Consider the following 24660-nt stretch of genomic DNA (forward strand, 5'->3'; position numbering starts at 1 on the left):
CGCTGTAGAGACATTGGGGTCGGAAAAGTTTTGGCAATAAGCGATATTGGGAGCGACATGCGGCAAAATTTGAAAATGACTTCCTGCGATTATTTAAAGCAATTTTCCTCACCATAAACTTCCAACCTTTTCTACATAAACAAAAAATACAATAATAATTATAGTAATTCCTTAAATGGATTACACCGGATATAAGCCCGTGCCCCTATGATTATATTTAAATTACGAGCATTATTATTAGATAAAAAGGTGCTAATTTATAAGCGTACTCTTTTTCGTACGAGAAAACGCATTACCCAAATACCGACGATTACAAAATAAACATATAATAATAAAGATAATGATGATTGCGATATTAATAATTTCCTAAAGGTAATTTTACACGAAACGTGTATAGCGTGCACGAGCTTATTGTAAGCTTAATTAAAACAACTCTCTCACGTAATTAGCATATTTTGTATTTCGGCGCTGGCGAAAAACTTAGGAAGTGGAATAGTTATCGTTATCATCGCCGCCACAATTCATTTTGGTAGCAATTTTTGTGAGAAAGGGAAATTAATCAAACGGATAAGATTAGCTCATAACTTTCCCTTGTACTACCTAGCGGCTTAGGTTGGGAAATTGAAAAGAAACGAAAAAAAAACGTAGAAAAGAATGGTGGACACGCAATTCCTCCTCACACGTACGAAATTATTTCTCTCGCTCATATCTGATTTAAATTATAATTGAGGCGCTAATTTGATATTGGAGGGTAGTGATCTTATTTTCTTTGCAGATGAGGATGTGCGAGAGGAATAATGGATGTCTACCAAAGGAACAGGAGGAAGTTTTGGTGATGATTTTTTTATACTTTTTTACGCGGTAATGCGGGTTTCAATTATTAACGACAGGCGGAGTTCGGCGTAAATTTTATCTGCTTATCATTTCATCATTGCGAATAGTTTTAAAAGCGACTTTTCATACAAGCAATGACAATACAAAGATTTTAGGAATTAAAGGACCAATTTTGAGAGTTCTATTAACCTCCTCGTGTAGTAGGTAGTCAGAGAACATGTAACAGATACATCGTGATATAGAAGCAGTATTTATAAAAGTATTTAAATGAAATTTTTTACATAGTGATGATATTATGGGACTTTTTTTAACGAAAAATCGTATGGAAAGTGGTACTTCTTTTCACGATTTTTACTATACGTTTCCATGGAGTTTAGTCCTGTCTATTAAGTTATACACTAGAAACCAATTTCGAAAGAAAATTCAAAGGGCTGTAACTTTTGAACTAGTAGCCCACTCATGGAACTGTTTGAAATTATGGATTCTACAGGCCACATTCTATAAGAAAAATTTTCCGGGTCGATCTGAGACAATTTTTTTTAAGGGCCTCAAAAAAAGGCAGTGTATAACCTTCCTTTTTTATCAAAAATCGACTGCACCCAAATTTCTCGGGAAAACACTTTTTCTTATTAATTTTGGTGCGTAGAATCCAAAACAATTCGTACTTTTTCGATCAGACTTCTCAATCAAAAGTTATAGACTAGAAATCAATTTCGAAAGAAAAGTCAAAGGGCTGTAACTTTTGAACTAGTAGCCCAATCTTGGAACTGTTTGAAATTATGGATTCTACAGGCCACATTCTATAAGAAAATTTTTTTTCCGGGTCGATCTGAAACAATTTTTTTTCGGGGCCTCAAAAAAAGGCAGTGTATAACCTTCCTTTTTTACAAAAATCGACTGCACCAAAATTTCTCGGAAAACACTTTTTCTTATTAATTTTGGTGCGTAGAATCCAAAACAATTCGTACTTTTTCGATCAGACCTCTCAATAAAAAGTTATAGACTAGAAACCAATTTCTAAAGAAAATTCAAAGGGCTGTAACTTTAGTACTAGTAGCCCAATCTTGGAACTGTTTGAAATTATGGATTCTACAGGCCACATTCTATAAGAAAAAATTTTTCCGGGTCGATCTGAGACAATTTTTTTTAAGGGCTTCAAAAAAAGGCAGTGTATAACCTTCCTTTTTTACCAAAAATCGACTGCACCCAAATTTCTCGGGAGAACACTTTTTCTTATTAATTTTGGTGCGTAGAATCCAAAACATTTCGTACTTTTTCGATCAGACTTCTCAATCAAAATGCACCACCTTGCACATTGTATTGTCCTGACACGACATTTTACACTAGAAACAGTTGTATAACATTCCTCCTAGAAAAATACCTCCTTATGAATTATAGTCTCCTAGTAGCTAGATACCTTTTACATATTCTTAACAGATACTTGAAATACCCCTTCAGCAAGGGAGGTCTCACCACCTCGTTCATTAAATTTTCTTCACAGCCTAAACGAAAATAGTACTTGTGCTATTGTGTTCTCCTGATAGCTACAGAAATGTTACCTTCTTAGCAAATACTCCGTGAATTAGGTGCAGAAACACAATCTTTCACATTATATTTTCCTGATACAAACGTTTAAATGAAAGTAAGGTGTTGGAATATTTCCCTTGAGCATAGATTATGTTCTCCTGGTTATCGGAGAAACATCTTTTTGTGCACTAACAGCACAAACACCATTTTGCAGTCAGATGAAAATATAGTAGTAGAAGTTTAAGCTAAAAAAATGCCTCCTCATGGATTATGTTCTCCTAGTATTTGGAGAAACTTTATACTTCCCTAATAGATATTTTGTGATTTAAGTGCCAAAAGTTTAAATTACTCACCCTCGCGCATTGTGTTTTCGTGTTACAGCAGTTTAAACGAAAATATGGAGTCGGAACGTGTTCCTTGATCTTACAAAAATAATTCCGCATGAATCTCCTGGTAGCAACAGAAAATAGAGATAATCCGTAAATTGGGAGCAGAAAAACCACTCGGACCATTATATCCTCCAGACAACACTTAGGTATTGATGGCATGTTTCTCATATTATGATCTCCTGATGCTATCAAGAAAAAATTTACCTCTTTCCTAACCGATACTCCGTGTATTAGGAACAAAACACCTCCTTCTGCATTATATTCTCCTGATACACCAGTTTAACGAAAACAGTTCTCTTATAAAAGCACTTCCTCATTTATTATGGTCTCCTGAGAACTTTTTCAACATTTTCCTAACAGATACTTTGTGAACTAAGAGTAGATACACCACCTTGTACATTAACATTTTTTCACACAATGGAAATAGCGTATTGGAACATTTCTTTATGGCGATTATGTTCTCCTGGTAGCTAGAGAAACGCCTTCTTAACAAAAACTCCGTTAATTATGTGTATAAACGCCATTACTCACATCATATTCTCCTAATATAAGAGTGATGAAGTCTTGGAATATTTCTAGTGGGCATGGACTATATTCTCCTGGTTTTACGAGAAACTTTATCATTTTTCTATGAGGTTTTCTGTCCACAAACAATACAGACACCATCTCGCACATTATGTTCGCCCAATGCAACAGTCGAACGAAGATACACATTTCCCTTCAGCTAAAAAAAGACCTCCTCATGGATTATGTTCTCCTGGTAGTTGGACAAAATTTACATTTTCCGAACATATACCTACTCCGTGAATGAGAAGTAGAAGAGCAGTATTTTCTCGACACAAGAATTTAAGCGACAAAAAAGTGTCAGAACGTCTCCTCTGAGCTTACAAAAAGACCTCCTCATGAATCTTCTGGCACCAAGAGAAAATTTCCAACATTTTCTAACAAAAAATCCATAAATTACAAGCGGAAGGACTACCTCGCACATTATATTCCTTCTACCAGTCCCGTCAGGAAGGTATAGGCACTTTTCTCGTATTATGATCTCCTGGTATCAAAGAAAAATACAAATTTTATTAAGAGAAAAACTCATTATATTCGCCTGGGACATTTTCCATTAAAATAACATGTTAGAGGAATTCTTATGAACCTTCCGTGTTATATTTTCCTGATACAACAGTACTGTTTCAGCATTTCTCTTGGCCGTACAAAACGACCTTCTCGTGGATTTTCCTTTTATGACATAAAGTTTACCGAATTATGAGTAAAAACGTCACCTCATGTTGTTTTTCTTAAGCTTACAAAGAGAATTCGGCTTACCAAACTCCTGGCAGCTAGAAAAAACTCATTTCTTAATAGATACCCACTTCCTTGCAAATGACACTTTTCTGATACATTAATAGTCTAAGCGAAAATGAGGTATTGGAAAACTTCTCTTAAGATTAGCAAAAGCCTTCTGAATTATGTTCTCCTGGCACTTTTCTTGAGATTACAAAAATATCGTCTTATTGTTCGCCTGGTAGCTAGAGGAACATTACAACATTACTCACAGAATACCCAAAAATACCTCCTTACATATCACACTTTCCGAATAGGTATAACGGTTTAAATAAAGATAAGGTGCTAGAACGTTTCTCACGAGGTATTGTGTTCTCCTGGTTATCGAAGAGAATTTGCAAGGCTTTCCGAACACATAATCCGCGGGTTATGAGTAGAAACACTACCTCACGCATTATATTTTCCTCATCCAAGAGTTTAAAAAAATATATATCCCTCTTGCGTATAGATCATGTTCTCCTGGCCGTTGTTGTAAATTTGCTACGTTTTCTTAACAAGATACTCAATGAATTAGGATTAAACCTCGTACACTCTATTCCCGATGCAACAATTTTACGAGAACAAGGTGTTGAAACATTTTTTTCAGCCTGGATTCTGTTCTCCTGGTTGTATTAGGCGCTTTGTTAAGTTTCCCTAATAGCTACTCAGTGAATTAGGTGTAGAAACTGTACTTCTCACTTTATATTTTACTGATACAAGGATTTCAACACTATATTCTCCTGGTAGAACAGACTATACAAAGCAAGGAACGTTTCTTTCGAGCATGGATTATGTTCTCCTAACTGATACTCTGTGAATTGTACAAAAGTGTGAACGAAAATGAAGTGTTGACACAGTTTCATGTTTTCTATGTTTTCCTGGTGGTGGGAGGAACTTGACAATAGACACACCACCTCTCACATTATAGGTATCTTCCTGTTTAAAGACAAATAAGGTATTGGCACGTTTCTCACTATATGATCTCCTGGTATCGGGAAAACACTTACCTCGCTTTACTAACAGATACTCAATGTATTAGGAGCAAAACACTTCTTTGCGCATTATATTCTCCTGATACAACAGAAACGAAAATAAGCTCTTTGAACTGAGTTGGAGACCTGTTCTCAAAGAGTAGAAACACCACCTCACACTTTATATTTTTCTGATATAACATTTTAAACGAACGTCTTAGAAAAATACCTCCCTATGGATTAATATAGTCTCCTGGTAGTTAGAAGATCTTTGCAACGTTTTCCTAAGAGATACTTCGTGAACTAAGAGTAAAAACACCCCCTCGTACACTAAATTATTTGGATTCAAGGGTCTAAACGAAAATAGCACTTGAGTGATTGTGTTCTCCTGTTAGCTAGAGAAACTTTATAACATCCTCTTAACAATAATACCCCATTAATTAGATGTAGAGACACTAGGTCTCACATTCTGTTCTGCTGATACGAGAGTTTAAAAGGAAGCTTGCTATTGTTTTGATTTTGTATTATGATCTCCTGGTATCAAAAAAATGTACCTCATTTTCCTAACAGATACTTAGTGTATTAGGAGCAAAGCACGTCCTTATGCATGATATTCTCCTGGTACACCAGAACAGTTCTCTTAGAAAAGTATCTCCTTATGGATTGTGTTCTCCTGGTAGCCAGAGAATCTTTCCAACGTTCTCCTAACACCACCTCGTACATTAAATTCTCTGGACACAACTGTCCCAATGATAATACCTACCGCTTGAGCGCGATTGTGTTCTTCTGATAGCTATAGAAACTTTTATAACACCCTCTTAACAAATAACCTATTGGCACGTTTTTAGTATTATGATCTCCTGGTATATCTCCTCATGGATTATGGTCTCCTAGTAGCTAGAGAATCTTTGCAACATTTTCCTAAGAAATATTTTGGCGCATTAAGAGTAAAAATACCACGTTGCAAGTACTCTCTTGACGCAACAGTTAAAACGAAAGTAGAGCGCTTGAGCGATTGTGTTCTCCTGATAGCTAAATGCTTTCTTGATCAGTACTCCATGAATTAAGTGCAGAACTATCACTTCTAACATTATATTCTTCTGGTACACGCGGGTTTAAACGAAAACAAGGCATTGAAATATTACTCTTGAGCATAAATTATGTTACCCTGGTAGTTTTCCCGAACAATTTTGGATTAAGGCTATAGTCTTCCCTATAAACTGGGTAGAAAAAGTAAATTTCACAAAATTTGCTAGGTTATTCTAATGGATACTCCGTGAATTAGGAGTAGAAACACCACCTCCTCACTTGTCCCCTGGTTTATACAAAAAACCTCCTCATGGATTACGTTCTCTTGGAAGTTACAGAAACTACAACAGTTACCTTACTGTTGCTCCGTGAACTAACAGTAGAAAAACCACTTCGGGAAGTTTTTTCTTGAGCTTACCACAAGACCTTATGGATCTCCTGGTAGCTAGAGGAAGTTTCGTAACGGATGTTCCGTGAATTATGAGCAAAAAAAAACTCCTTTTCAGGGATTCTAAAATACTCAAGAGGTTATTCAAACATTCAAACTAGGGATTTAAGGTTCCTACTCTGAAAAGGTTGAAGAAATGCTTTAACCATCTAAACCTCTTGTGATAGTTTAAGGAATGCAAGATATGATTCGAGAATGTCAAGCGGTTCCCAAAAGATCTCGTAGCTTAACGGTCTCAACAAACTAAGAGACTTTGAGGTACATTTTGAAGATTGAGGGAATACAAATCCAACCTGGAATCCCTTTGCCAGAACGCTGGGGTTTAGAAATCCTCAGAATTTTGGATTGGAAGGCATGAATCTCGAGTCCATTCAAGCGCTTCAAAATGTTCAGTTCAAATTCATTTTAGGTGTCAATTGTAATGGAATTAAAATCGCGTGTTTCAATCGCCATTCTTGACGATTAAATCAAAACGGTGGTGCTTTTGGATCCACTTTCGCGTTTCCGCAATCGCCCACTTTGCACCAACGTGCAACCCTCAAGTAAGTGTTAAGTTAATGCACAATCAGCCATTACCGTTTAGATGGGCATTAAGTAGATATGGCACTTACTTTTCGTTACTAATGAGTGAGTCCCATTAAAAAACTTGAGGCGATAATTTATGTATCTTTGTAAATATGTCCAGTCATTAAAAATATTCAGGGGAAAAAAGGCGGTGATTTCAGAGATGCTCATACGGAGGATAACCTTCGGAGCCGGACAACAAAAATAAATTAAATCCACAACGCGCGCACACTGCACCCCGAAAAAAAGAAAGAGGTGTAATAGTTCGAAAACTGAAAGAACCAGTAAATAAAGATAAATTATAATTAAAATAAGATGGCGGACAGAGATAGTGCACGTTTCGGCGCGTGCAGGTGAGATGGGGCGAGTAATAAAGTTACGAGAATTTGTGTGTTAGAGAGAGTGAGTGATGGGCGTGGTAAAGTGGCGCCAAGGTGGCCGCAAATGTAAGTACATTCCCCGATATAATTTTATTCGGAAAGGTTGCTTGAGACGCTTCTTTCTTAATGATCTCCCTTCATGGTTCAAGGAATTTAATTTGTAAAACAAATAATAGGTTAAATGCTGTCGTGTTCAACAATTTAAGGATGCGGCTCGCCGTGTCTCCCCCCGCGACGGCGCACCGAATTTAATTTTAGATTTTTTGGTCGCTTAATTAGAGCTAAGTGAATTAGTCGAGTGATTTTTTTCCCTTTTCCTCTTGTTAATGCAATTAGGGATAACGTGCGTAACGAAATTGGCGAGCTCACATGTTTCTCTGTGTGAAGTTTACATGCAGCTTGTCGTAAGCCTTTAATTTGATTATCGGCGCAAAGGTCTTAGCGGTTTACACGGAAAACTTATTATGGGGAATGTAATTACATTAAGTACATTGACTATCCGTTCGTCTTATTCGACAATGAAGAGACCACCCTTGGGCGAAGCGACCTGCTGAAAGGTCCGTAGGTCAAACGTTTCAGATCCTTTACTTAAATTAACAATTAACAAGTGCTTTATATAATCCGCAACAGCACATTTACCTATTTACCTATATCGCGCTTTTCAGCACCTAGTTTTCCGGAATCTCTTAGTTTCAACATCACGACTCAAATTTTAAAATTACCTACTTAAGGATTTTAGGTACTCACTTTAGGATTAGGGGCAGTATCCTTTATCTTTCAAATTGAAAGAAAGATTTAAAATTATTATTAGACTCGATCCTAAATGGGAGTGTGACAACTTTAACTCAGAAACCTACTGTATAATAGTCCAGGCTAAATAGCTCTAAAATAATTTATTTTCAAAAAAAGGTAATTAACGGGCGGAATCGGGTTTTTCAGGCAGGTGAAATGATTAGAAATTGGGAAAAAATAATTAAAACAGTTGAATTTTTCCGTGGGTGAAATCCCGGGGGTTGAAAGGGATGGAAAGTGGTGTTTTGCAAATTGTGGTAAAACTATTAATTTTAGACGAAAATGTTTAATGTAAAAGTTATAGAGACTAAAAAAATGAGCAACTTTTGTATCTGCACTATTTTCACAGAAGAAGAAGAAGAACCTCCAATTTTCCTAGAAGAACGGGAAAAACTGTTTTTTTCGTTTTTTATTCTTATTTTTGCGAAAAACGTCGTAGGAGTTTGAAATTGGGAGGAAACATCTTGTTTTATGATAAAAAAGGAGAGGGAATTTTTTGGGCCCGTAAAGTTGAACCGTTTCCAAGATCTCACGATTTCTGAAAAAACCACCTCTTTCAAGGGGATGAAAAATCTATTTTTTTTATCGTACAGAGGTGTGCGGGGTAGCAAAATTTTCGTAAGGACTTACATTTTAATAATCAAAAATAAAAAATATTATTCCAATAGAAAAATTTTAAGAAAAGCGGCAAAAACGGGGGGAACAGATTTAAGATATACCTACCGATTATGACAGTAGATAAATAAGCTTTTTTTGCAAATAAAACGTATTGGATCCGCGCTAATAAAAAGTTTTTGAAATCTGTCTTCTCTCTCCTCTTTAATGTTGCTAAAATATTTTCTTTTGTTTCCCAGCGCCCAACTGCCTTAATTAAAACATCTTATTATATTATATTATTTCTTTTTTCTGTATTTTTACCGCAATAAAAGCAATTCGAAGTAAAATCGAATTCTTTTGCTTCCTGATCAATTAGTCTTTGTTCACTAACACTTCTTCCTGCCTGTGTTGCAGCTGATGGGATTAAGCTGGGCCTGTTGATCGTTAATTTACAGGAATTATGAATAAAAATCCTCACGATTCCAGGATATCTCAAATCATTTGCTTTGGCCGGTAAAACTAACGTTCTTATTGCAGATTTCGCAAGTTTATCAAGATCAACAGGCCCAACGCTATAAAACAGGCAGGACGAAGAGTCAGTGAACAACAACAAATTTTTCAGGAATCGGGAAGCAAGATAATTCGATTTTATTTCGAATTGCTTTTATTGCGGTAAAAATGCAGAAAAAAGAAATAATAAAGATGTTTTAACTAAAACAGTTGAGCATAAGATAACAAAAGATAATATTTAAGCAAACATTAAAGAGAAGCAAGAAGACATACCTATTTCGAAAAAATCTTTATTAACATCCAACATGTTGATTTATCATGTCAAAAACCGTGTGTATGTATATCTTAAGAATGTTTTTCCAGTTTTTGGCGATTTTCTCGAATTTTTACTATAGGAATAATATTTTGTTTATTTTTGTTTATTAAAATAATATGTCTTCCCGAAATTTTGCTACCCCGCGCACCTTTGTACCATGAAAAAAAAAATAGATTTTTCATCCCCTTGAAAAAGAGGTGGTTTTTTCAGAAATCGTGATATCTCGGAAACTTACGGGCCTCCTCTTTTATCATACAACAAACTATCTTTACTCCAAATTTAAAACCCCTACGACTTTTCTTCTTAAAATAAGAATAAACATCGAAAAAAAAACGTTTTTCCGGTTTTTCTAGGAAAATTGAAGGTTATGTGTAAATAGTGCAGATACAAAAGTTATTTATTCTTATATTCTCTAAGTATAACTTTTATATTGAACATTTTCGCCTAAGATTAATAGTTTTGCCACAAATTGCAAAATACCAGTTTCCACCCCGTGATTTCGCCCGCGGAAAAATTCAGCTGTTTTAATTATTTTTCACCAATTTCTAAATATTTCACCGGCATGAAAAACCCGGCTTGAACCGGTAACTAATTTTTTTCGTTAAATATATATAGCCTGCACTATTAGACAACATCCCGTGGAACGTGAAAACGTCAAGGGATGAGACTAGCTCGGAATGTGCCGAATCCGCCTTCGGATCGCTCGGCAATGATAGTACTAGAGCCAAAAGATGACGGTGCCGAGCCAGCCGAAGGACTACCCAGACCAATTTCATCTCAGCAAAATGTCAAGGCACGAGTCTAGCCCGAAGTGTGCCGAACTCGCCTTGGCTTTGCTCGGCAAAGATTTTATTAAAACTTATTTATTCGACGTGATAAATTTTACGCGAAAAGACGTTTTTTGACGAGGGAGCCGCAGGAGAGTTTGGCACAACTCCTCCCAAATGCTTCTTAGGAAAGTGTCAAAGCAGAGGGTTGACCCGAAGTGTGCCGAACTCGCCTTCGGCTCGCTCGGCATTGATAGTACAAAGTTACTTATTCGATTTGATAAATTTCACCCCAAAATACATTTTTTGGCGAGCGATCCGAAGGCGACCTTGGCACAACCCCTCCAAATTGCTTCTTAGGAAAGTGTCAAGGCACAGGGTTGGCCAGAAGTGTGCCGAACTCGCCTTCGGCTCGCTCGGCATTGATAGTACCAAATTACTTATTCGATTTGATAAATTTCACCCCAAAATACATTTTTTGGCGAGCGATCCGAAGCCGACCTTGGCAAAACCCCTCCCATTTGCTTCTTAGGAAAGTGTCTAGGTACAGGGTTGGTCCGAATTGTGCCGAACTCGCCTTCGGCTCGCTCGGCATTGATAGTACTAAAGTTACTTATTCGATTTGATAAATTTCACCCCAAAATACATTTTTTGGCGAGCGATCCGAAGGCGACCTTGGCACAACCCCTCCCAATTGCTTCTTAGGAAAGTGTCAAGGCACAGGGTTGTTCCGAAGTGTGCCGAACTCGCCTTCGGCTCGCTCGGCATTGATAGTACTAAAGTTACTTATTCGATTTGATAAATTTCACCCCAAAATACATTTTTTGGCGAGCGATCCGAAGGCGACCTTGGCACAACCCCTCCCAATTGCTTCTTAGGAAAGTGTCAAGGCACAGGGTTGTTCCGAAGTGTGCCGAACTCGCCTTCGGCTCGCTCGGCATTGATAGTACCAAATTACTTATTCGATTTGATAAATTTCACCCCAAAATACATTTTTTGGCGAGCGATCCGAAGGCGACCTTGGCACAACCCCTCCCAATTGCTTCTTAGGAAAGTGTCAAGGCACAGGGTTGGCCGAAGTGTGCCGAACTCGCCTTCGGCTCGCTCGGCATTGATAGTACCAAATTACTTATTCGATTTGATAAATTTCACCCCAAAGTACATTTTTTTGGCGAGCGATCCGAAGGCGACCTTGGCACAACCCCTCCCAATTGCTTCTTAGGAAAGTGTCAAGGCACAGGGTTGTTCCGAAGTGTGCCGAACTCGCCTTCGGCTCGCTCGGCATTGATAGTACTAAAGTTACTTATTCGATTTGATAAATTTCACCCCAAAATACATTTTTTGGCGAGCGATCCGAAGGCGACCTTGGCACAACCCTCCCAATTGCTACTTAGGAAAGTGTCAAGGCACAGGGTTGGTCCGAAGAGTGCCGAACTCGCCTTCGGCTCGCTCGGCATTGATAGTACCAAATTACTTATTCGATTTGATAAATTTCACCCCAAAGTACATTTTTTTGGCGAGCGATCCGAAGGCGACCTTGGCACAACCCCTCCCAATTGCTTCTTAGGAAAGTGTCAAGGCACAGGGTTGTTCCGAAGTGTGCCGAACTCGCCTTCGGCTCGTTCGGCATTGATAGTACTAAAGTTACTTATTCGATTTGATAAATTTCACCCCAAAGTACATTTTTTGGCGAGCGATCCGAAGGCGACCTTGGCACAAACCCTCCCAATTGCTTCTTAGGAAAGTGTCAAGGCACAGTGTTTGTCCGAATTGTGCCGAGCGAGCCTAAAGCATCTTAAAATCAGTGGCAGTATCTCCCAGCCTTTCAAACTGAAAGTTGCCAAGTGAACCTTGAAGCAGTTTCTTTTGGTCTCTTGTTCAATTGTAGAGGTAAAGAAGCCGTAGACAGATAACGCCATCTATGTACGTTAACGGTGGTCAAATTCCGTCCTTACATTTTAGTTTCTTTCCCTAACTTCAATTTAATCTAACCGAAAGAGGTTGGCAAATAGTGGAAATAAGACATTGGTTTAGCAGGAAAAAATTACAACAACCCCCGTAGCGGTAAACGGAAACGAAAAGAACTAGATCAATGTATGAACTTCCGGAGTGGTTAGTTAGCTTTATACGCGCCTCGAGGGGTTAGCAAAAGGGGGACGCCCGATCGGTCGGATTGTTATTTTCAAGAAGAAAACGCAAATCGCGACCGGATCGATCCCTTAATTGCGATTGGAGACTGCGGCCCCGCGGCCTTAATTATTCTTACGCGAGCGGTTGCGACGATAAATTTTCGAACATCAAAGTTCAGTCATCCCTTAAGCGGTATCTCGAATCGCACGGGTGGCTATCTATCGGCAAAGACCCGAACTAAAGACACCAGTTTTACATTAACGTATACCGAGGTATCTCAACGCTACCGTACCGATAACCGAAACAGTCGCCCAGCCGAGTTCTGTCCGTCGTTCCTCAGCGCGGACCGTCGCTACCGGACCGGCCGATTGGCCCCTTTTAAGTGAAACGCATATATATTCAAGAAAAGTGATAATATACTACTTAACTGGTGTTGAAATGTTAAATAATATCGAGCGGCTCGCATTGATGTTCGGTGAAAAGGCAAAGTAATACCCATAATCTCCTCTTTTTATTTGCTTCTCGTTTTTTCTACTTAAAGGTTGGGCTTCTGGGAAAATCTAAATTGAAATTTTCGAATCATAATGGACTTTATTTATTAAGCGCGGCGGCGGCGCCCTCGATATGTCCTCGACGAAATGAGGGGCACCGAATTAGCGCAATTTAGTTAGAAACCCTTCCGTCATTCTTTTCACCTAGATCATGCAAGTTTTGGTTCTAAGGGTTGAAAGGTCTAAAAAATAAGCAAGTGTGTCAGAGGGTGAGAATTTAAACCTGCGCTTCTAAATACTCGGGTTTTTAGGAGCCAAGAACAACTTGAAAGGTCTCGAAAGGTTTGTCAAACCTCCGAAAGATCCTTAAAGCTTCCATAAGAATCTTTGAAAGTGTGAAGTCTGTCAAGGTTCCCAAAATGTTATCCTTTAGAAACCTTGCAGAACATTGAAAAGTGTTAAAGCTCATTGGCAGCCACAGGCTACCTTTGAGGATTAAGAAGGATCCATCAGTTAAAGAGTAATGAAGAAAATTCAAAAATCCGAATTTTAGGCAATTTTAGACATATTGAAGAGTGAAGAGAAAACATTTTTGAAAGAATTAGGGCCTACCCCCCCCCCCCCAAAGTCCTTTGGCGACCTTTACGTTTTTTGAAAAATCTGGAATCATGAGCTTTAAAAAGCCATTCAGGTTTCCAAAAACTCCTTCAATGGTTTTGAAGTCTGTCTTTGAGGATCTTAAAGGGCAAGGGAATGATCCTTAAAAGCTATGAAAATGTGTCGCAAAAGATTTAAAAAAAATCTTGAATCCTTGAAGAGTCACAAACAATCCTAATAAGTTTCAGGTTTCTGGTAGTTTTTCGAAGGGATTTCTTCAAATGGAACGGAGGATCGGAAAAGGTTTGGCACTATTAGGGTATAGTGAAAGTTTCTAAAACCAAACACAAAGGTTTTGGAAACCATCCTTAAATTGACATTAGTAATGGTTTCGACAAACCCACAAAGAGCATTTAAACTTCTGGGAGCATTTTACAGCATTTAACGACTTTAAGTAGTATTTTAGGAACTTGAAGAATCCATCAATCTTTGAAGAGTCAGATCCTACCAAGCCATAAGCTTTGCTCATGGATATCAATTCAAGGAGACCCAATTGTCACGAAGGACGGTGGAGAGATTTAGGGTCTAGAGGAGTTTGACAGTTATGTGAAGGTATTTAGACAAGATCTGAAGGACTGTTAACAGTTTTGATCCATTCAAGGGTACCTAGTAGAGGAACTTATATAGTTGGTATGATTCAGGGTTCCGAACAAATTTAAGGGTCGAATTCCTTGAAATATACTGGTCTCGAAATATTAAGGGGTAGCGCAGGCTCCCAAAAGCACATGCGAGGATTTTGGGAACTTTTGGGAGCATTTACACTATTTAAGGGCTTTAAATGGAATCAAAGGTCTTATGTGCCTCTCAGGATCTTAAAAAGGAAAAATGAAATCAGCATACATTAAAAGGCCCTGGAATATCTCTTAGTAGCCTAAGTAATCCGAGTCGGGCAGAGCTTCGAGAAACCCCAAACCCTTTGAGAAACGTGAATTTGTAAGGGCCCTGCTTAGTCATCAGAATCTTAGAGAATCTTACAAAATCCTGAACCATCCTAGAATCCTGAAAGGCTTTCCAAAGGTTCCAGAAGATTTGATACGTCCTAAACTAGGGTTTTAGAAAATTGGAGGATCTGACAGAAGCTTAGTTGGATAATACTGAAAAAGACATTAAAAACCTTAATTCTATAGGGCGTAGTAGTTGAGTAATGTCGGGTATCCTAAAAGCCTCGAAATTTCTGACAGCTTTTAGGAAAGTTAAGGTTGAGGGTCTTAAGTGATCATCAAAGCATTTGAGGGCCTGATCTTGAACCATTCAAGCGTAATGATTGATCATAACAAACTTTAGGGGTAGGAAAAGACTATAGTTGGGATTTTATTCGCTCTACCCCTTAATACCTTTTAATAACAATTCGTCAGAGAGATTCACAGAATACTTCTTTCCTGGAATTTGTACCGGGTGGTATTCCATATCCCCCAGATCCCCCCGGTGATACTCCCCAAATTGTTACGCTTGCAACATCCTTGTGATCATTTTGCCAGGAGAGCCATCGAATCTTGTGATTACCTTTTTAAACGTTTTGGGAGACAATACAGGAAGAGGGAATTTAAGAAATATGGAAGACCTTTCAGGTAAAAAAAGTTTGATAGTCCCCCCTGAAAATTGATTAAAGGGAATTGAAGGCGTACAAAATTAAGAGAGGATTTAACAGCGGGGGAGGTATGGAACACCTCACAGGCAAATACATTCCAGGAAGCTTTCGCGGGAGAGATTTAAAAAATATTTTCTCCTGGAATGTATACCGGAGGGTATTTCATACCCCCCAGGCCCCCCGGTGTTACTCTCCCCCAGATTCTTACGTTTGCAGCACTCTTGTGATCATTTTTTAGGAAGAGCCATCGAATTTTGGGAGACAACACATCAAGAGGGAAAGAAATTTGAAATACCTTTGAGCCAAAGAAAGTTCGATAGTCCTCCTTTCAAGAATTATCAAATTGAACTGAATGCTTACTAAGTTAAGGGAGGATTTAACATCGGGGGGTCTGGGGAGCATTCGGAACTTTTAATAACAATTAGCTAGAGAGATTCACAGAATATTCCTTTCCTGGAATGTATCCTGGATTCCATACCCCCCCCCCCCCCGACCTCCCGGTGTTACTCTCCTCCACATTGTTACGTTTGCACCACTCTTGTGTTAATTTTTCAGGAGCGCCATCGAATTTGCATAGTTTTACGGGGGGTGTTCCATACCCCCACACTCTCCGGTGTTAGCCATCCTCACTTTGTTACGCTTGCAGCAGGGAGGTATTGCATTGGGGTAAAAAATAACCCCCACTTTTTTTGTCGGAAATACACGTTCTAAAGCACCAGGAATTCGAATCATACAAAATCTCGATTATGTCAGTCTGCCGGTCCATCTGTACTCCCCTTTTCGCAGGAAGAGGGAATTTAAGGGATATGGAATACCTTTCAGGTAAAGAAAGTTCGACAGTCCTCCTTGAAAAATGATCAAATAAAACTGAAGTAGAATTAAGGGGAGGATCTGCCACGGGTGGGGCTGGGGGGCATGGAATACCCTCCCCCAGGCAAGTACATTCCAGTAACGAAGAGCATTCGGAACTTTTAATAACAATTCGCGAGAGAGACTCATGGAATATTTCTCTCCTGGATTGTATACTGGGGGGTACGGAATACATTTCAGGAAAGAATCCTTCTGTGAATCTTTTTTGCGAATCGACTGCTTCTTTCCTGGAATGTACTTACCTGCGGCGGTTTTCCATACTCTCCAGTTCAGATTCCAGGGTGTTACTCTCCCCCACACTATTAATCTGGCAAAGAAGATTGTCCTCTCTGAAAAATGATCAAATTGATCTGAAGGCTTACGAATTTAGGGGAGGATCAAACACTTGCAGATCTGTGGGAATTCGCGGGGAAGATTCACAGAATATTTCTTTCCTGGAATGTTTACTGGGGAATATTCCATGTTACGCTTCAGTACTCTTGTGATCATTTTTCAAGGGGGGCCATCGAATTTGTATTGTTTTCTTAACGTTTAGAAGAACAAAACAGAATCTGGGAATGTAAGAGATGTGGAATGCCTTTCAGGCAAAGAATGTTCGATAGTTCTGAAAGTCGTATATGAGTCTCCATTGAGTTTCTACCTTGAATCGTTAAATTTCTATTGATTTCACTGTTGAATTCTGAACGAATCCTCAATTAACCATTTCTGAATCACTGTTGAATCCTTATTGAGGTGCTTTTAAATTCCTACTCAAATTCTGTTGATGGTCGATGCAGGAAAACTTAATTCGGAGTAGCCGGCAGAATGCTCGAAACTGGTCTAAGGTAATTCCCGTCTCTGCCACAGATGAAAAATTCACCTCAACCTAGGTTCGAACACCCGACCTCCGGATTTATAGCCCAACACGCTAGCATTGAACCACAAAGTCGGTCGGTCGGTAGATTGCTACTGGATTTGGATCGAATAACTGTTGAATCTGAATATCAAGGTCCATGGCTGCAATTACGAGGTTCAGTTCAAAAGGTTCAGATCAACCTTAAGGTTCAAAATTGTTAAACGTTAAGGTCCAAAATTTGGGTTTTCACGTTCATTGTGCGCGACTGTTGTCCTGTCTCATTCGCTGATCCTGTCGATAGGAAGACCACAAAAATCCAATCCACCCTCTCGATCTCCGAAGATGAAGCCGTCGTCCCCGTCGGCTAATTACACCAAATTTGCAATTCCGACCGCGAATTCCTTTCAAAATCTCCATCGCGATCGTACAAAACCTAATTATGTGCCAAGTGTCGATTGTATACACGTTGCCAAGGTAATAAATAATTGAATATTAAAAAAAGGATGAAAGCGGGCAAATGATTTTTGGACCGCCGCGTGGTGTTGATATTAAAAGTTAACACGCAAATAACTCTTAGAAATAATTAGCGAGTCAGTTGGATCATTTGGCTCAAAACGTGCATAATTTTTACATTTGAATTCACTATGGCGCATCCTGTTTCGCTTTGAAAAGGTGCCGCGCACTATCGCCATCTTTGTCCTTCGCGAGTTAATTACGATTCATTCCGTTTCTCTTCACTGTTTATACACGTAGGAATTTAATTCTCGTTTTTTTTTTTAATTGTGTACTATGCGTTTCTTTTGTAGTCTAGCGATAGATGGATTGCTTTATTTTACGTTTCTGCATTTCTTACGAACGAAATAATTTTCATTAAAACCAAATTACGTCGGCGTTAATTGGCCGCGCTTTTACATTAAAATTCGTTCGGAAATTAAAGGCAGGATGTTTTAAGGGAGTGAGCGAACACTGCTTTTCTCGCTTCCGTCGATGTCGGTAGCTGTTGTTGTGCTCCTTTGCTCATACGGCATAAATAAAGCGAGATGGCGAAAGATTTTAATCCGGATTTCAGTTGAAAGTGGGAATGAAGTCCGTTTAGATCGCTTTGAGGATAAGCGAAAAAATTGTTTTCGGCTTCCGCTTACACAGGCCAAGGCGCCGCTCGCTGTCCCACTTACATTTCTCAGCATTTCTCACTGAATTCGGATATAATTGGCAGATTGAATAATGGATGAGCGTATAATTTTTGCGCGTACAAGATTTCTGATTCAGATTTCAAATTTACAAACGCCACCAAGCCACCATCAAACGGTACCTGCGATCGTTATGTCTCAATAACCAAGCCCTCTCCTTTCGTGCCTTTCGGAAAAAATCTTCAACGATCCTTGGATGGCTAAGTGAGCTTTGCGACAGTTCAAAACAAGTGAGAAAAGATAACGCCACTTTGATTATATTAAAAGATACTACCAAATAAAGTTACCTTATTTTTGCTTAAACCTTGGCAGCCTTGGTACTAAAAAGATACGAGTATATATTGGATATATTTCTTCCTGACGTTCCAATCTCCCTGTCTAAGTACCTCCACGACAGTCTGTGCTTTAGACATAATGAATTATATCCGATCGTGATAAGGGTCGAGGACTATAATTGGCAGAAATTAATTCCTGCCGTTAAGACCTTTCATTGGAGTACCATGAAAGATAAAGTTAATTTCTACCCCCTTCCCCCTCGGTCTCCAACTGCTCTGGAAAATGTGTCGCATGGGAAGGTTATAAATTGTACAAAGCAATTCATTTCGATGAGACCTTTCATTAGAATACCATGAAGGGTAGAACGTGCCCCCCCCCCCCCCCCCAATTTTTAAAAGTGTTATTTGAAACCAATAAAGGCATGCGTATGAAAAATCTGAGACCAATTGGTTGATGCATGTAAATCGCGGATTTTTTAAAAGTTCCGAATGGCCCCCCTGTGTTAGATCCTCCTTTTAGGGGGTATTGAATACTCCCCAGTAGCCATTGCAAGAAAGAAATATTCTGTGAATTTCTCACGTGAATTGTTATTAAAAGGTCCAAATGATCTTCCTTCCTGGAATGTAGGTACTTGCTGTACCCCTCAGACCCCCCGGTGTTAGATCTTCCCATAAGCCTTCAGTCTTTTGCTTGAAAGGTATTCCTTAAATTCCCAGTTGCTGTGCTGTCTCCGAAAACGTTAAAAAAATAATTCGAATTCGATGCTTGAAATTTGGAGGGCGGGGGGGGGGGGGCGAAACTCTCTATATGTGGAAGACATATTCGCGAATGTTACCCGCGAATGACTATTAAGGGTTGGGGATGCTCTTCCGGCCTTAAAAGTACTTGCCTGGCGCATGAACCTGCAGGCTTAATGATTCGAGGGAAGGACCCTCCTCCCTCTCTACCGCTTCTACTTTGGCTACATCACGCTCTCTTCTTCACTTTCTCACACACCTCTTCCCCTCTTATGTTGCTCTCTCATTTCCCTCGTCCTCGTCAATTCGACTCTCCCTGTCTATTCGTCATTCCCTACGTACTCCCACGTTCCCCCTCATTACCTCTTCCACTTATTTTCTGTGCATGGTTTTAAGTTTATTTTCTTAAACTAAAGCTTCCAGTAATCGTTCAGCGTATCAGGCGTACAGAAGTTGTGCGTTTGATGATACCGACAACAAATCGAGAGAGGTTTTGAGTTTACTAACGTTAGGGATCGAAGTCTTCTTGAATCAGAGCTTGCAGTAATCGTTGAACGTATCAGGTGTACACAAAAAATCGCGTTTGATGTACTCCTAATACCAGCAACGTATCCAGAAACGTTTGAATGAATTTAAATTTGCTGTTAGACGCTCAGAAGTGCAATGCATTAGCTTACAGTAAAAGATGAACGTATCAAGGGTACAAAAATTTCGCATTTCGTGCACTTTCGGTAAAGTAGCTTGGGCAGAAACCTTTAATTCGGTCTAAATTTTCTTAAGGATGCTCGAAAACCGACTACTGGTATGTGTTCGTAAACCAAAGCTACCAATAATCGTTGAATCTATCAGGCGTACAGAACTTTACCGTTTGATGTACTTCTGATACCGGCAACGTAGCCAGAACCGCTCAAGTAGGTTCAAATTTGTTTAAGAATGCTAGAGATTGAAGTCTTCCTGAATCAAATCTTCCAGTAATCGTTGAATGTATTAGGTGCACAGAACTTTTTGACGTTTCATGTACTCCTGATACCGGCAACGTAGCCAGAAGCGCCTAATTAAATTGAAATTTGTATGTGAACGTTAGGGATTGTAATATTTTTGAACCAAAGCTTCTAAGTAATTGTTGACGGTATGAGGCGTACAGAAATATCACGTTTCATGTACTCTCGATACCAGCAACGTACGCAAAAACGTTTTATTAAATCTTAATTTACTTAATGACACTAGGGAATTGAAACCTCTTTTATATCCTCTTAAACCAAGGCTTCCAATAATCGCTAAACGCATCAGGTGTACAGAACTTTAGCCTTTGATGTACTCAGGTACTCTTGATACCGGCAACGTACCAGAAGCGCTCAATAGCGATAGGGATTGAAATCTTCTTGAATCAAAGCTTCCAGTAATCGTTGAACGTGTCAGGCGCATAGACCTTTTGACATCTGATGTACTCCTGATACCGGCTCCGTAACTAGAAGCGCTCAATTAAATTGAAATCTGTATACGAACGCTACCGATTAAAATTTTTTGGAATCAAATCTTCTACTAATTGTCGAAGGTATGAGGCGCACAGAAATATTGCGTTTCATGTGCTACTGATACCGGAAACGTAGCCAAAAACGTTTAACTAAATCTTAATTTACTTAATGACGCTAGGGAATTGAAACCTGCTACATATCTTCTAATCATTGGACTTATCAGGCAAACAGAAATTTTGCGTTTGATGTACTCCTAATGCCGGCAACGTAACCAGAATTTTTTAAATTAAATCTGAATTGACTGAATGCCACTAGAGAATTGAAATCTGTTTTATCTCCTGTCGAATTAAAGCTTCCAGTTTTCGCTAAACGTATCAGAACTGTGACCTTTGATATACTTTTGATACTGGAAACGTATCCAGAAGCCCTCAATTAGATTTAAATTGGTTTTAGAGCACCTAGAGATTGAGATCCTCTTGAATGAATGCTTCCAGTAATGGTTGAACGTATCAGGCGCACAGAACTTTTTGACCTTTGATGAACGAATTTTCGTAAGAACGCTAGGGATTGAAATCTTCTTGAATCAAAACTTTGAAGGTATAAGACGTACATAAATATCGCTTTTGTGTTATATGGACACCTGATATCGGCAACGAAGCTAGAAACGCTTTCCTAATAACCCTAAGAAATTGAATCTGTTTTATATCCATTGAACTAAAGCTTCCAGTACTCTTTGAACGTATTAGGCGTACAGAAATTTTGTGGTTGATGTACTCCTAATACGCTCATTTAGATTTAAATTTTTGTAAGAATGCTAGGGATTGAAATATTCTTGAATCAAAATTTCCAGTAATCGTTAAACCTATCATGCATAAAGAAATATCGCATTTGATGTACTCCTGAAGCTGGCAACGTAGCCAAAAACGTTTAATTAAATCTAAATTTACTTTATGACAATAGGGAATTCAAACATGTGCTATATCCTCTTGAAACAAGGCTTCCCGTAGTAGCTGAAAGTATCAGGCGCACAGAAATGTTGCGTTTGATGTGATCCTAATACCGGCAACGTAGCGAAAAAGTTTTCAATAGATATAAATTTACTAGGGATTGAAATCTTCCTGAATCAAAGCTTCCCGTAATCGTTGAACGTATCAGGCGCACAGAACTTTAGCCTTTGCTGTACTCTTGGTACCGGCAACGTACCAGAAGCGCTCAATAGCGATAGGGATTGAAATATTATTAAATCAAAGCTAGCAGTAATCGTTGAACGTACCAGGCGCATAGACCTTTTGACAATGGACGAACTCCCGATACCGACAACGTAGCCAGAAGCGCTCAATTAAATTGAAATTTGTATACAAACGCTCCCGACTAAAATTTTATTGAATCAAATCTTCTACTAATTGTTGAAGGTACGAGGCGTACAGAAATATTGCTATTGTTACCGGAAACGTAGCCAAAAATGTTTAACTAAATCTTAATTTTCTTAATGGCAATAAGGAATTTAAAAAACCTCAGTGGACTTATCAGGCATACAGAAATTTTCCATTTGATGTACTCCTAATGCCGGCAAGGTAACAAGAAGTTTTTTAATTAAATCTAAATTGACTGAATGCCGCTAGGGCATTGAAATCTGTTTTATCTCCTCTTGAAGTAAAGCTTCCAGTAATCCCTAAACGTATCAGGTGTACAGAAATGTACCCTTTGATACTCTCTTGATACCGGAAAACGTAGCCAGAAGGCCTTAATTAGATTTAAATTGGTTTAAGAACGCTAGGGATTGAGATCTTTTTGGATCAAAACTTCCAGTAATGGTTGAACGTATGTATCAGGCGCACAGAACTTTTTAACCTTTGATGTACTCCTGATATCGGCAACGTAGCCAGAAGCGCCCAATTAAATTGAAATTTTTATAAGACCGCTACGGATTGAAATCTTCTTGGATCAAAACTTCTAGTAAACTTAAGTATCGCGTTAGAGAGATGGACTCCTGATCCCAGCAGCGAAGCCAGAAACGCTTAATCAAATCTAAATTTTCCTAATGACGCTAAGAAATTGGAATCTGTTTTATATCCTCTTGAACCAAGGCTTCCAGTAGTAGCTGAACGTATCAGGCGCACAGAAATGATGCGTTTGATGTGCTCCTGATACCAGCAACGTAGCGAGAAAGTTTTAATTGATATAAATTTACTGAATGATGCTAGGGAATTGAAATCTGTTGGTGTATCTTCTTGAACTAAAGCTTGGAAATCTGCAGAACCCTCCCTTCACTTACAAACATCGCAATATCTCTATCCTGAAAAACATTAAGGGTGAAACCTTTGATTTTACACGATTAAAGTTAAATAATTCGTGTCAAAGGGAATGTTAGCCATATAGCAAAACCAAGTTGATCTTTAAAAAATGACAAATTCTGCATTTCAAATTTTAGAAAGTAGCAAAAGCAAAGCGTTCAAGCAAAACAAATGAATACACGTTTTCCTAGGCTGTTGGAAAATAATGTCTGTTAACGCGTCTGTAGACGCTCGAACACTAACAGAAATTAGGAGATATTTCGTTACTATGCAATGAGGAAACGCATTCGAACGTGGTTCTTATCTTGGCTAAAGTAAAGTAGAAGTTTGATCCTTTAAACTTGAAACCTAAATATGAAACTTAAGTTGATGATTCTATCGTGACGATCGAACTGTAGACGAGCATTTTTGAACTTTAGTTGCGATATGGACAAAAAATGTATGCCGAACTCGCCCGCGGCTTACTTCTAAGCGCGAGCATCCTTCGTCCGCCTATTTGTTCTTGGCGTTCGCGGTATCAAATCCGTCATCTTTCTCGGAATCCACCGGCGCCAGTTTCGTCTCATCGCATCGGGATCGATATTCGAAATGAGCGCGGTGGGAAAACTTCTTAACGGCCGTGTATCGTCGCGCGATCAATTTTGACACCTTATTAAAATGACGCACGGCCCGGCGAGCAAGATAAACTTCTGGGTCCTTTCATAAATTTAAATTAATTAAACGCGCTAACGGTGCCTCCGATTTCCATATTTACCCGATTTCACTCTCTCTCTCGTCGCCTAATTGAGCGCGCATCGCCTTTGATCGAGGATTATATTAGGTTACGTGTTAAGTTTTAATTAATTATGCAAATTTATATTAATTTCATAAGTTTTACGCAAGTCGAGCCGAGAAGTTTACACAAAAAAACACCTGCAGTTTCTTTTCGGTTAATTAGTTCCAACTGGTGACAAACGCCGAACTTTTGGGGGTTGTTGCTCAATTAAATCTTGAAGAGGATCCGTAATTAGCATGGAGAGGTAAATACAAGGATCAACAGTGGACGATAAGATCGAGCCGTATCTCGACCTTGTATCTTTGATATTTAAATGTAATAGCAACGTGTGTGACCAGAAGTTCGAGCCTCAAAGACCACACAGGGGCGTACTTTACACGCACACAAATCATCGATCAAAGGAAACCAAACCAGTTTATATATCGCTAGTTAAGAGCTCGATCTATTCAAAAATTCATGTAATATGTTAAGGACGTGTCCCAAGGTTCCGCGTTTGGACCGTTGCCGTTGTTTTTTTTTGTCCTCTTGCTCGCTTTTAAAATGCGATATGAACTGAACGCCTTTTTGTTTTGTTGTAGACGATACTCAACTCGATGCACAAGTATCAGCCGAGGTTTCATCTGGTCCGGGCGAACGACATACTCAAGTTGCCATATTCGACGTTTAGGACGTACGTGTTTAAGGAGACCGAATTTATCGCGGTCACCGCATATCAAAATGAAAAGGTGAGCTGCTATTTCTCTTAGGGAGGGAAACTTCGAAGTCGATCCAGAGATCTGGAATGCACACTGGACTTCTTGCTTTTACCCGGTCCCTCAGTGCATTTTGATACCCTTTTTTAACTATAACTTCCAACCTTCAAGAGACTCTGAAGTCTTAAATCGAATGTCGTTAGGTCGAA

The 24660-nt window shown here is 39.0% G+C and overlaps 1 protein-coding gene across 1 annotated transcript in view; it reads left to right on the plus strand.

The window, feature by feature from the left end:
* Positions 1–749: 749 nt before the first annotated feature.
* LOC116161591 (optomotor-blind protein-like) overlaps positions 750–24660 on the plus strand; it is a 38818-nt gene continuing 14907 nt past the window's right edge. The window contains exons 1-2 of the mRNA XM_031474984.1: positions 750–832; positions 24338–24484. Coding sequence (XP_031330844.1) covers positions 776–832; positions 24338–24484 — 204 coding nt within the window. The 5' untranslated portion in view covers positions 750–775. The remainder of the gene's footprint in view (positions 833–24337; positions 24485–24660) is intronic.

The sequence above is a fragment of the Photinus pyralis genome, unplaced genomic scaffold (genome assembly GCF_008802855.1).
Source record: "Photinus pyralis isolate 1611_PpyrPB1 unplaced genomic scaffold, Ppyr1.3 Ppyr1.4_LG10, whole genome shotgun sequence".
Taxonomy (NCBI): domain Eukaryota; kingdom Metazoa; phylum Arthropoda; class Insecta; order Coleoptera; family Lampyridae; genus Photinus; species Photinus pyralis.